At 36.9% G+C, this 13,146-nt stretch overlaps 1 protein-coding gene across 1 annotated transcript; it reads left to right on the forward strand.

Moving 5' to 3' along the window:
- The first annotated feature begins 201 nt into the window (after window positions 1-201).
- LOC121859719 (alpha-2-macroglobulin receptor-associated protein-like) lies at window positions 202-8,249 on the forward strand. The gene is made up of 7 exons (XM_042356658.1): window positions 202-544; window positions 778-919; window positions 1,895-2,062; window positions 2,214-2,321; window positions 2,633-2,723; window positions 4,004-4,160; window positions 6,106-8,249. Exons 1-7 carry the CDS (start codon window positions 386-388, stop codon window positions 6,322-6,324), a joined length of 1,044 nt encoding a protein of 347 aa, XP_042212592.1. The 5' UTR covers window positions 202-385; the 3' UTR covers window positions 6,325-8,249.
- The last annotated feature ends 4,897 nt before the right edge of the window (window positions 8,250-13,146 follow it).

The following is a 13,146-nucleotide window of genomic DNA, read 5'->3' on the forward strand; positions in this document are numbered from 1 at the left end:
AACTATAATATAAACAATTCATGAATCCAACGAATATTTATTTCTTGTATGAACGTAAGTTAGTAGTTTCAATGATAATATATGAGTATTAAAAAAAACCTAATAGTGACAGTAACAAAATGGTTATTTATTTAGTTAAAACAATTAATAGTAATTCACTTTACCTGAAAATCCACCACTTTATTGCTGGCTTCGGCTTGGGCTTCCTTGGCTCGGTCTCCTCAGAAGTGTTAGTGAGTTACTGTTTGTGGTGAAGGAAACTGGTGTGGAAAACCCCGGACTGTGGCTTTAAATTAGTCGTGTAGGGGCGTATAAGGGAGTGGTAACAGCCAAACGACTCTGGTATCACCATTTCAGCAGTTAACAACCTAAATTTTAGTCCATAATGACATCAATGGGGTTGTTAGTGGCACTGTTGATCTGTTTATTCTCGGTGTCAGTCTTTGGTAATAAATATTCCAAAGAGGCAAATAAAAATGTGTACTTGGAAAGGAACCAATTTAGGATGGCGAAACTAAATTTGCTATGGGATAAAGCCCTCAAGGTAAGCTAACCAGTTAAGTGTTGTACAACCATTAGATACTTGAAGGAGTAACCATAGTATTAACGATATTAATTGTTTCCTCATATTCTGGTGGTCACGGTGTTCACATACATTACCTTTCTTACCTCCTGAAATGGACAATATGTGCACCAAGAATGCCTGACAATTTCAGACCTTTATGAGCCCAGCACAAAGTCAGGCTGTTTGATATTAAATTTTGTTTTCCCCACCAGCGACTGGCTGAGCCCAAACTGAATTTACTTCAATCAGAACTGAAGATGCAAGACAAGGAAGAAATGACTCTAAAGAAGCTCAAGACAGATGGTGGTGACAAAGAAGGATTAAAAGAGGCAGAACTGCGAAAGAAACTTCGAGGTTTGTTAATCTATTCTGACATACAGTACTACAGTGCTCCCCCCAAGTACCTGGGTATTTGGTCCCAACAGAGTGGCCTGTACTGTACTTGGGAACTATAAACTAATGGAAAAAACCAGTTGGTTCAGAGACCCCTCCAGATAAACACTATGAACCCAAAACTGGTCTTTCAAAGCACTTTTTCTGCACATAACCTCTATAAAAGTTACCCTCAGTTAAATATGTGTGCCTTAGTTATATAAGGTGAATAATAAAACAGAAATAAACCCGTGAATAAGAAGAATAAACACTTTCTTGCCATTGTCCAGCCAGTCTATTATATCTTTGTTGCATGCCAGGGTCATCAGCTTCACTCTTCTGGTCAGGTGCTGGAGTCCCAACAGCAGTAGGTGGGGTAGCCATGGTAGCTGTTGCAGCCAAAAACACCTACAAAATACAGGAAAACGCAAGCCGCTGTAGTGTCTTGGTGATGTCCTCTTCTATTATTGGTTGGTAGTGGCCATTCAGCCAATCAACAGCCAGCTCCTCTGCTCTCTCTCTCTCTCTCCTTTCTTCCTTCACTTGGCTGTGCCACAGGAAAATTTATGCCCACGTACTTGGGACCCCCGCATACCTTGGAATTTGGGTTGAATGGCATTGATGCGCGTAGTTGGGTTCCGCGCGGTTAAAATCCGCGTACTTGAGGTGCAGCACTGTACACCTGTTGGACTCAAACTCCCTGATAGTGTCTACAAAATCCAAATTCAATTATGTCTTTGACACCTTTAGTACAGTACAGTACCTTACAAGAAATAGTGTTTGTCAGATTAGATTGCAGGTGCTCTTGCTGGGAATTTGAAATACTGTAGTGATTTACGGTCTATGCTTTGCTAAGCACATTTTTTGGCACGCATAATGATATAGATTATACGGTGGGGAAAAAATATATTTTGTACAATTACAGTACTGTACAATGATTTTGTACCTTTTTTTCAGGAATAATGGTGAGATACAACTTGAGTGATGACCTTCGAGACAACAGGACACCAGCTAGCAAGGAAGCTTACTTGAATGAGGTGACTGACCAGAAGATCCTTAAAGCCATTTTCAAGGATAAGAAGCTCAACAGGTTATGGGAAAAGGCAGAAAGTTCAGGATTTACTGGTACAGTAATACTTTGAACTAATAGTGTGTAACAGTACTGTTGATAATAAAATTTTAATTATTATTATGTTTCTGTATGAATATAATATTACAGTAGGTGAGCTTGCAGTTATTTCCTAATACCTGTATGTACTGTGCTTTTACTTTGCAGAGCCAGAGTTAAAAGCTCTTAAGGAAGAGTTCCAACACCACCAAGACAAAGTTGATGATTATTATTCTCTCATCAACACTGCCTCTGTCAAGTTGGAACAGGATCAGAGTAAGTATTGGATTTTGGACCCTCATATTTGATAAGTAAAGTCTTTTCTATTGGTACACCTCCAGTCACCATCACACTGAGTCTCCTCTCCCACCTTCACTCTGTCCTTCCACAACAGTCTCCATCTTTTCCTTCTCTTTTTCCCTTCCCCCCTTTCCCTTTGCCTTTTCTTTTTTGTATGTGTAGGTCATACCTTCGTTCCTCACTTGTTTTAACACTTAACTTGAGCAAACCTCTTTTACCTTTGTCAATTCCACCTGATGTATGTAGGAGCTAAGGAAAGCTAATAGATTTTACTTCATTTCTTACAGACCATCTAGAAAATGACATAAAGCGTTTTGACAGCTTACAAGATATGGTGTTAACAGAGAAACCAGGACAAGGTTCCACCAATACCATAAGGTACGTGGGGTGGAAGCAGTGTGTTGTGTGCAGATTGTAGATAAAGAGGAAGAAGGGAACATGTAAAAGGTAACTTGGTTGTTGAAACAGTCAGAAATATATTTTAATTTTAAAGTTGTAGGTGTATGAATTTGCTAGACTGTATGTCATTAGTAATCAAATTGTGTTGAAAACTGTAACAAATTATTCTAATAAGCTGATGATAATAGCACATGAAAGGTCTTCATTGATTCAGCTTCATGAACAGAAGAGTACTGTACATGACAATAGTTATGTCTTCTTTTGGGAAACATAGTACAGTATACAGTGACAAGTTTCTCCATGTTCTTTGGTTGTCGTCACTCCTAAGTTGTTAATGACCATAATATGGTTCTATTTAGTATATATTATATTTGAAATCTAATCATGTTTAGAAATTATGAAATAGGTTTGATATAATACAGGGATAAATGTTTGCAATAACAGTTGATTTGTCAGAACCTCTAAAGCATAGTACAGTAACATACTGTACTGGACATTGCCGCTAACCAAGGACTTCCATGCATCCCTGTGATACATAATCCCTTGCATGTCATTAGCATGAGAGTAGATGAGAGGGGAAGTCACTCTGACAGTTTGTGCTGGGTTTTATTCTATTAAGTCTCGCAGAAGGAAAATGATAGTGTTAGTTATGCAAAAAGTGCAAAGAATGTCAGAAAAGCTCTGACTGATGACACCGTAGACATGCGAGATAAACTTCAAGGTGGTGAATGAATTGTGAACGTATCCCACAAATACTGTATGGAGTTAATGAAACACTGGTTAGAACTGTCCCCACTGTCTAATATACAGTGTGTTTTGTTCAGGTATTTTATGGTACTTGTCAGGAAGTGGGAGCAAGTGTGAGGCTGTGTGTGTGTGTGTGTGAGGAAGTTAGTTGTTTAAGATTAAAGACAATTCTTTTTGAAACTGATAACTATTTTCCAGTACAGTATTGTTAATTATTTACCTTATACATTTCTACTTTACATGATATGTAATTTGAGGGACTACTGTTATGTCTAAGATGGGAAATATTGTTGGAGACATGGCATCAGCTGTTTGGCTTAGAATTAAAAATGACATTTCAGGAAACAGCTGCAAAATAATTATTGAAGCATAAAATCTCGCTGTACATGTAATTCATTAACACAAGTTCAAGATAGGGTGGTTTACATTGCATGAAAAATGGTTTGCAGTAAGATGTACAATATTGTGGTGTACACTAATTCAGATAGTTCATGAATTCTCACTTTTATCAGAGAGAAGCACAGAGAACTGAAGGAAGGCTATGATCGTCTGCACAAGATATCTACAACTGGGCCTGACAGTAAAGACTTCGTCGAGCCCAAGGTTGCTGGGTTGTGGAAACTAGCGGTCCGTGGTGACTTTACACAGGAGGAACTAGAGTCATTACATGTAAGTTGTTGTATCAATTTCTTTGTTACAGATTTGAAATATTAATGTTGTGAAATGACTTTAGTTGTTTAGAGAAATAGATCTTTATGATCTCAGTCGACGGTGAAGAAACTCATTGTTTTATGACCATTATTACTGATGTTAAGGATTTTTGTATACTTACTCATGCTGTTCTCAGTCCATATACCATTGCTACATGGATTTCACATTACCTTTTAATAATTCGTAATAGCTACCGGTAGGCTTTGTATTTTCCTTTTGAGTCATCAGTAAAGTCTTGTCGTCTTTAATTACATAAGAGTTCTAGTGCAGCACCACATAGTCCAATATTTGATAAAAAGCACCAAAGTTTGCACATACTTTGACTAATACAAAATTAGCATTTCCATGTGTGGGGGCAATTAAAGTCATACCTGTGTGTGTGCAGTGATATTGAATTAGGTATGTTTGTGTCAGTGCAAAGTCAATGTTTCTGACAAAACCATCCTGCCATTATATGTTGACATTGTTCTGAGCTCTAGGTATGGGTAGCTTTTATCTAACAATGTCTGAGGTTGATTTTACTTTTTACTTTTTTTTTTACTTGGACAACTACCGGATATTTTTACTGTAGGTTACAATTTTTGACAGGTTTCATTGAGTTAAATAATGGGAGGTCTCAGGAAATAACAATTATTTTGTAGCTAAATATGTCTGATATAAATGGCAACTGGAGAATGTGCTTTCGTTGCCCTGATCTCTAGCAAAAGGAATTCTACTCAGTGTGGACAACAAATACTATGGGGGGGTTCCAACATGAGAATGGTTTTCACAGTATATTAGATTGATCTGAATCCTCTTTACATCAATTTGGGAAAAGGTGGGATAATACTGTATAATTTGAATTAATAGTTTCCATCCTACATCTGGCAGTGGCATATCATTTTACCCTGAAAGAGGGCAGAAGAGGCCACTGCAAATTGAATGTTGTGTATTCGAGGGACAGATTTTTGAACGGCAAAAGCTCCTGTCTTGCAAGTTTCTAAAGTTTGGACTCCTGTTACAATTGGTTTAAATTCACTGAGACATAAATCACAAAAATTCAGAATGCTAAATACAATTAAATAATATATTATCTAAACAAAGAGATATTTTAATTTTGAAGGGAAGAATTTTTATAGGGTAAGCAATGCTTACCTTGCTCAGGAAAACACGCCACTGCTGATTACTCACTGGATCCTGTTCACTTGAGAGTTATGGCTGAAGTGTCCATACAGCATCTACAAGTTGCCAAATTTGACACAGGCCACTACACTATGGAGATGACCACTCATGTGTTCTTGTTGATTCTACTTTATTAAGCCCATGAGCAAAACTGTGCTTCTACCACAGATGGTGGAAGCACAGTTAGGATAACAGGTAACCCAGGTGCCCCTCAGTATGGATGGTTGGAAGTTCTCAGGATACCAGAGTGATTTTGAGGAAGCCTATTACCACATGAGACAAATAAAAAAAAGTTTCCACGAGCAAACATTGGGTCGGCAGACATTTGCCAAGGATTTGCACACATATGCAATATCAAATGCCTCAATATCTGATAATAATAATAGAAAAAAGTATTGGTCTACTACTGTAATGGTATACTGTATAATTTTGATGCTTTATCTCAAAATCCATAATTGGTATACTAAGTCACTTCATTATTCCAGCTTTGAATTGGAAGGATTTTATATTCACTAAGTGATCCTGGCACATATTCTTAAAAGTTTATACTGTATGCTGTAATTCAATTTCATTGAAGGTTTACAATTTGAAATTTTTCTTACTCATTACGATAAATGTATTTCCCTTCCCCACTGGTTTTTATTTTTATAAAGATTGTCAACTTTACAACAACTGTACATCAAACATTATACTGTATGTAGTACAGTACAGTATAGTATTAAGAATGTTCCTTCCTTTACAGACTGAGCTGAAACACTACGAGCATCGTCTGTTGAAAGTAAGACACATGACGGGCCAGATGAGTGTACTGCAAGAACGTGCTGGTGACGACATAGAGAAGCTGCAATCTACAGAAGGTCAACGTATCATGCAAGAACGGCTTACTAAACAACAGCGCAAAGTGGAGAAACTGCACGAAGATCTTGAGATGAGGATCCTTCAGAGGCATTTGGAACTCTGACCTGCTCCATTACTATTGAAGTTAGGAGCTTTTAAGGTTAATAAAAGGTGAGGGAAGAACACAAATAGGTAATTGTGAATTGGGAGTCATTCCATAGACATTGTGTAATATTAAGTTATAGTTTAGATTTTAAATAATCACTGACGTACAAGTACGATGTTCTCAATTTACGGTATTGATAATTAGGAAAATCAATATGTTTGTAGATCAAATATGGAGTCATTTGTTTTGGCTTCTATTGGCTGTGGTGATGGAAAATTTTATCAGTATACAACAAAATGTACAGTATACTATATCAATTTCCTGTTATAATTAGTTGTAAAGACCCAGTGAGTAGTTTTGTGTTAAGTAAGATGATTACAAGAATTCAATATATTTTTTTTGACTGGTTATCACAGTACAGTATTTGACACATACTTACAACCAAGATGGAAAACAATTAGTGCAATATAGGTTTTATTGTAATAAAATACTACATTTGGTTTTATCTTCATTTACATTGTGTGCTTTAGCAAATCATTGAAAGCATTCTATTTTGAGTAGCTTTCTTGGGACATTGTGAAAATGATGAAACCTTTGTGAGGGAAGGACAGCTGCAGGCATTATGTAAAGAATCTCATTCCCTTGACACAAGTTATGGTCAACACAATAACTGATTTATTGTTCTGCAGATTTTCATAATTTTTGCATTACTGTACAGTACTGTCTTTGGGCACAGTATTTAAGATGGATTTGTATATAAACTGTCATTGACCCTTTTGACCCCAAGAGCTGATAAATCGTCTTCCTGATGAACCATAAATTTATTTTGCTATGCAGGTACTATACAGTATTACTTTCTGTGTTCGATATTAATAAGATTTTAATATTCAGATGCGGTAATATATATTGAATTTGTTAATTGACTTTCTAGTTTATTGGTATCAGTTTCAGCTCTATATATCCCAAAACAAGTTTGTGGAATACGGAACTGTATGATGCTGTGTACAGTATGTGGCCAATCCTTCGTGTGTTGCCATCACCGAGTGTGGTGGAAAATTTGTCTTCAAACTAAGCAGGGATATTGGTCTTCCCAAAAATTAAAAGGCGTTGATGATCAGTGTGCTCTTAATTATTTAGCCAATTGATTGAAGGTGTTTGGTAATGTATTTCGTGTTTGACTTTGGCGGACACATACCGTACATGTATTATCTAGTTTGTTGTTGAAATGATGATGATGCAAAGTATCTAATTGAATTTTCAGTGCAGAAGAACTAAATTGTTCATTTAGCACTAGTTAAAAGCAATTACAGTACTTTACATTTGTATTAATTTATGCATGATTTATTTTTTATTAATTGGACTTTTTGTATTGTACTGATTCAAAGTTTAGTACTGTACTGTACAATATTGAGTACATAACTGATATCCTACTTTTACTTCTATCCTCTGACACTGGTTGGCTCGTTAGCCGCTTGGGCGGTCGGTCATGTTTCTGTTATGCATGGTTGGCAAGTACTGTACTGGCTCCAGGATATATCTGTGCCAAGTTTCTTCAGTGACATACTCTTTAAAATGAGCCAATAATTTCATATTTGGGTGCTCATAAATAATACCTTTATGTTAAAAAGAAGATTATGTAAAACATTTCCATCTTTGTATTGTGTGAAATGTACACTTCCCCAAAAACGTATCGCTAGATTTTCCGTCATTAAAATTGGAAACACTAGATGAAATGCTTTGATATGATCCCCAGTGCATCATCATCAGTTGGTATGTCTGCTCACTATATCAGCAACAGTTAGAGATGGGGAAAGGAGTCGTCCTTGTATTACATGTGTGAACTAGGACTGATGATTACAATGACACTGAAATATATATTAAGTGGAAGAGTTTTGGAACATCATAACTGAAACAGACTTCAAAATGAACATTTCACCATTACGGTAACCGAGTTTCATTCATACCGAGTTGCACAATATGCCTACTCATGTTCACAATGTGTCTGATTTATATAGAGTGATTAAGTAAATAGTACTTGATATTAGTGAACATCTGCAGCAATATACAATATATCGGTCTACTTTGGATCTGCCATATTATTGATTTGTAAATTGCATTGGTTTAACACCGAAATACTGTACCTGTAAGCTTTCAAATCGGTATGTCACCATTTGTTTCATGGCGCCTAACCCATCCTGATACTGTGTGGGTTCGCCATGCTAGCTAGAATTACGTATATCCTCATTATAAAGAGCAATAATAGTACCTTTCACATTTGGCTATGTCCCCCCGATAATTCCTCCCTCCATTCGATGTAAGATCCCTTTGATGACTGGCATGGCATTGATGTCCATTTACGACATCCACTCCAATTCATATAATATATGATCTGAAGCCTCGGAGGATTCACATCATTCGAAAACATATACAGCTCCTCCCCGACTTACGACCTACTTGACTTACGACCACCCGCACCTACGACCTGCCTCAGTCGTACCCAAATTTTGTCAAATTGCGTATTTTCGAGTCCCAACGTCAGTACACAGACAAAATTTTCGTTTGTAATTCACTTTAAAATGGCTGGCAAGCTTAAAAGTGAGAGTTTTGTGGTGCTGATAAGAAAAAGAGACCCATTTTAAATTTTCTATGTATTATTTAAGCATTTTCGACTTACGACCTGGATTTGGGTCCCTAACCCTGTTGTAAGGCGGGGAGGAGCTGTATACCTCTGTTAGCCGAAACAATTGGTGGAGAACACTAACAGGAATGAGAGATTTCTGGGTAATGAGATGACTCTCAAAGGTGGAAAAAGTCCCTCATCCCCAGAATTTTCCAGGTAACAAAAATTTTCTCGGAAGTTCCAGAAATTGTGCATTACATCATCTATCAAAGCTGGAAAAAAATCCCTCATCTCTGGAATTTTCCAGGTAACGGAAATTTTTCTTAGGAAGTTCAAAAAATTGCGCATTACATCATATCCTGAACCCGGAAAAATATTCCTCATCCCCGGAATTTTCTGGTTGCCGGAAAAATTTTCCCGGTATTTCCGGAAAATGCACCCGATTGTCATCTCTCAAACCCGGAAACAACTCCCCCATCTCCGGAATTTTCTAGGTACTGGGAAAAATTTTCAGAAAATGTGCCCCTCGAAAAATCATTCCTAAAGCCGGAATTTTCAAGATAATTCCAGCTTTGGGAACAATTTTCTGAGAAAATTTCAATTCTGGCTATTGGAGAGTTCTGGTTAAGAGGGATTCCGGCTTATGGAGATATTACTATACCCATTCATGCTCAAAGGTCACGTATGTAGAACTACCAACTGTTCAGAAACAGGTCTAGTAACATCGCTAGGAGAGCCTCGAATCAGATCGACCCCATGGCTAATGATACTTTTTGGGGAGAACTGTACATGTTGCTTAATTGAAAAATAAAAGAACCAAGAAGAGTTGCATTTTCATAATACAATACATGACAAATGTGCAATTTTTTTTTTCCATAATGTGTTGTCTTGATACACCGGTTTTCTTCAGCATTACTGCCATGATTGCATTTTTATATTATGTGCCTCCAGTTTGGCACCTAAACAGAGGCTAATGAACTTTAGGAAAGTACCATCTGGCAACTATAGGCCTAGAGAACATGAGACAAAGGCTTCCTCAGTAACACACAGACCACCTTGTCTATTCATTGTACTTCAAACTCGAGGGCTCACTCCCCCCCCCCTCCTTCACCCCCTACTGAGCTGAAACCTAAGGTATTCAAGGCACCAGTATGTACATTTGAAGAACTTGGCAAAAAGTGTTAACAAAATTTTGGGCTTGTGATGAGGAGAACGAGACTAGTGACAGTGATTGAAATTTATCCACATACTAAGGTGAAAGGGGCGGCAGGGACAAGTGTTCTCCACTCCCTTGATGCCACTTCGGTCCACCTGCTCCACTCCACCACACATCCCAAGTTGCTCCATTTTCTACACTTGAGTACATTATCTTTTTTTCCATATTCATAAATAATTATTGTCCCCATTTTTTAGCAACATAAATACAATACAGTATTTCCTTTGGTGTGGTTAGTGCTGAAGCAGTACTACATGGGTACACTTTAACCCTCCATTATGCTACTTATGTGGCCCATACAGGCATTTGTATGGCACTTCCAAACTCAAGAAATAACTCTACAAAATCATAAGACCAAAAGTCCCACACTGGGGCTGATTGACTGATACATAATAGCAGAGGGGAATACTTTGAAATTGAACCTGTTCAATAACTGTCGCATTAAATTTTAATAATACAGGGTATAATAATTTTTATAATTTAATAAACCACTGTTGTATTAAGGTAATAATATTAATACAATCACATTCAACAAGTGCTGTACAGTAAACCCTCGAATAACTGACCCCAGCAATAACTGACCCACAAATTGTTCTTACCTACAGTTGTAAGCTGCAAGCTGACTGCTCTTGCTATGTCCACAGCTCACTGTCCTTCAAATATCTTTACCACATCTAATTTAACTTCTAATGTAACACTTTTCCTCTTCCTTCTGTGACCACAGCCAGTAGTGGTGCATAATGCACATTTAGCACTCATTGTTCTAGGGCTCAAATAAATAATAATTGGATTCTAAGTGAATGTTGGAAGAGCATCAACCAACCACCAAACAATAACAAATGCGGCGCCTACACTGGTCACTTGCACAGCTGATCACCTTCATACCAAAATTTTAAAATTGTCGTACATTTATCATTTTCATACATACGTAGTATTTTCAATTTTTGGTACAATACTGTAACTCGATTACCCGACTTACTGACTTTTCCGACCCACCCCTCCCCCCATATAGGTTGGTTAGATGAGAGTTGATTGTTTACTCATCAAACTTAATTAAATTAAAGGTGTTCCACCGATGTTCAGCAATAATGAAGATTTGAAATGGTTCCAGTCAGAGAAGGTCATTGTTGGCAGTGTGATGGATGTGTAGTGACTGATGATCCATTGTCCACGAGCAAACAGCTCATGACCACCAAAACATAACGGCATCAGTGTACAACAGCAACAACAGAAAATAAAAACAAAGAATTCCTTTACCATAACTAACCAAATCCATAATTATTTGTACAACAACAAATTATCAATAAATATAATGATAAAAAGAACCAACTCCAATACAGTACCAATATTAAAATTGAAAATCAAAACATACAATCCAGTACCCTTAGACCAGGGGGTAGAGGGATACCTGTATATCAAGCTTTTGGCTGACAGGGCTGAACCTATTGAATCATCCCAGTCTTTCCTGAAAACATTCAAATGAAAATTCACTGTTTTTGGCATAAAAAGTCTTCAATTTTCTAGGCTTCCTGATGAACAATATAAGAACTATGTGGCCATAAGTTTTGATTTTTATCTTGTATCAGTAGTTAGTATTTTATCCATCTCTCCTATTAAAGGATTTCTTACATGGTCTGACATATCACTGAAGTTTTCCAGTGATTTTTTCTGAACATCTCAAATGTTTCAGTGGATTGATTGACCAAAAGCTGTGGCAATCTCACACTTTTTTTCTAATTAAAATCTCCAGCATTGATTCCAGTAATAATAACTTCTCTGACCTCTTCTTGTGTAATTCATCTTCTATAGGGACCTCTTGCACACTTAGGGGCCATAGCGCTATACTGTACCATTTACTTGAGCCACACCCCTAGTTTATAGCTACAAATAGCTGATTGGTTCATGGAAATTGTTAGTGTAGTTGTCCATTTATACAAACTAAATGTTTTCACACTTGGTAAGCAGACCTGTTATGTTCTACAATAATGTTAAATATCTGGAATATCAAAAGACAAATGAAACCTTTTCATTATTTCATTGTTTTGTACCAAACAGAAACAAATGACACCAAACATATAGAACAATAAGTAATGAACAACAGTTTGTAGGACTAGATATATCCCATAGCCCTCCTCCCCTTAACTTTGCCCATTATTATTTCTCCATGATGACCTGGTCCTTTACTAGTGATGTATGAACAACTTCTACCCCCCATAGCTCATTCCCAACTTTTTCTACTCCCTATTAAATAGTCTTTTTATGAGGAAAAGTTTGGGGTATCCATTCTCATTAATTTCATCTCATGCCCTTAACAACTTGGACATGGTCATATAATTAGGGATGAACAGATTATAGCAGAAATATTAACTCCAATACAAGGCAACAATTAACAGGTAAATGACTATTTTTGCACTTTTCATATTAATATTACATTTAAAGTTAAGTAAATCTTTAGAGTATACAGTGCTAGGTTTTTATCATGCTAGGCTTCCCAGCATTATCAAAACATATATTCCATAAAGATCACAAACTTCTTTTGAATTGTGAGAGGAGTTGTAGCAGAAATCCAAATTGTGTAGGAATTTTGATGTCAGAATAATTCATTTGACCCAGAGCTCTCAACAATGTCAAATTAGTGTATAGTACAGTACAGTATTAAAAAAAATAAAATAAAAATCAGGTAAAAAGGAACATCACTCGGACTATATATTTACAACACTTGTACACACATACAAACTTTTCCTGTTATGATGTAGGGTGGATGGACAAGTGCTAACTGCTAATTCCCCAATTCTTAGCATTTGCCAGCTAGTGCTAGTTGGAATACCCCACCCCCTTGGCAAGATGTTAGTCCCCAGTTTACGTATGAGTTTCGTTCCTACGGAAGTTCTGCAGTCGAAACACATACCCTATGTACAGTAGCTAAAGCAACTATCGGTGCATACTTTGTGGGAAACAATTTGAGACCATGGACGATAAATTTTGGTTTTTGAGGGCTGTCACT

This window comes from Homarus americanus, unplaced genomic scaffold, assembly GCF_018991925.1.
Source record: "Homarus americanus isolate GMGI-L3 unplaced genomic scaffold, GMGI_Hamer_2.0 scaffold27231, whole genome shotgun sequence".
Classification (NCBI taxonomy): Eukaryota; Metazoa; Arthropoda; class Malacostraca; order Decapoda; family Nephropidae; genus Homarus; species Homarus americanus.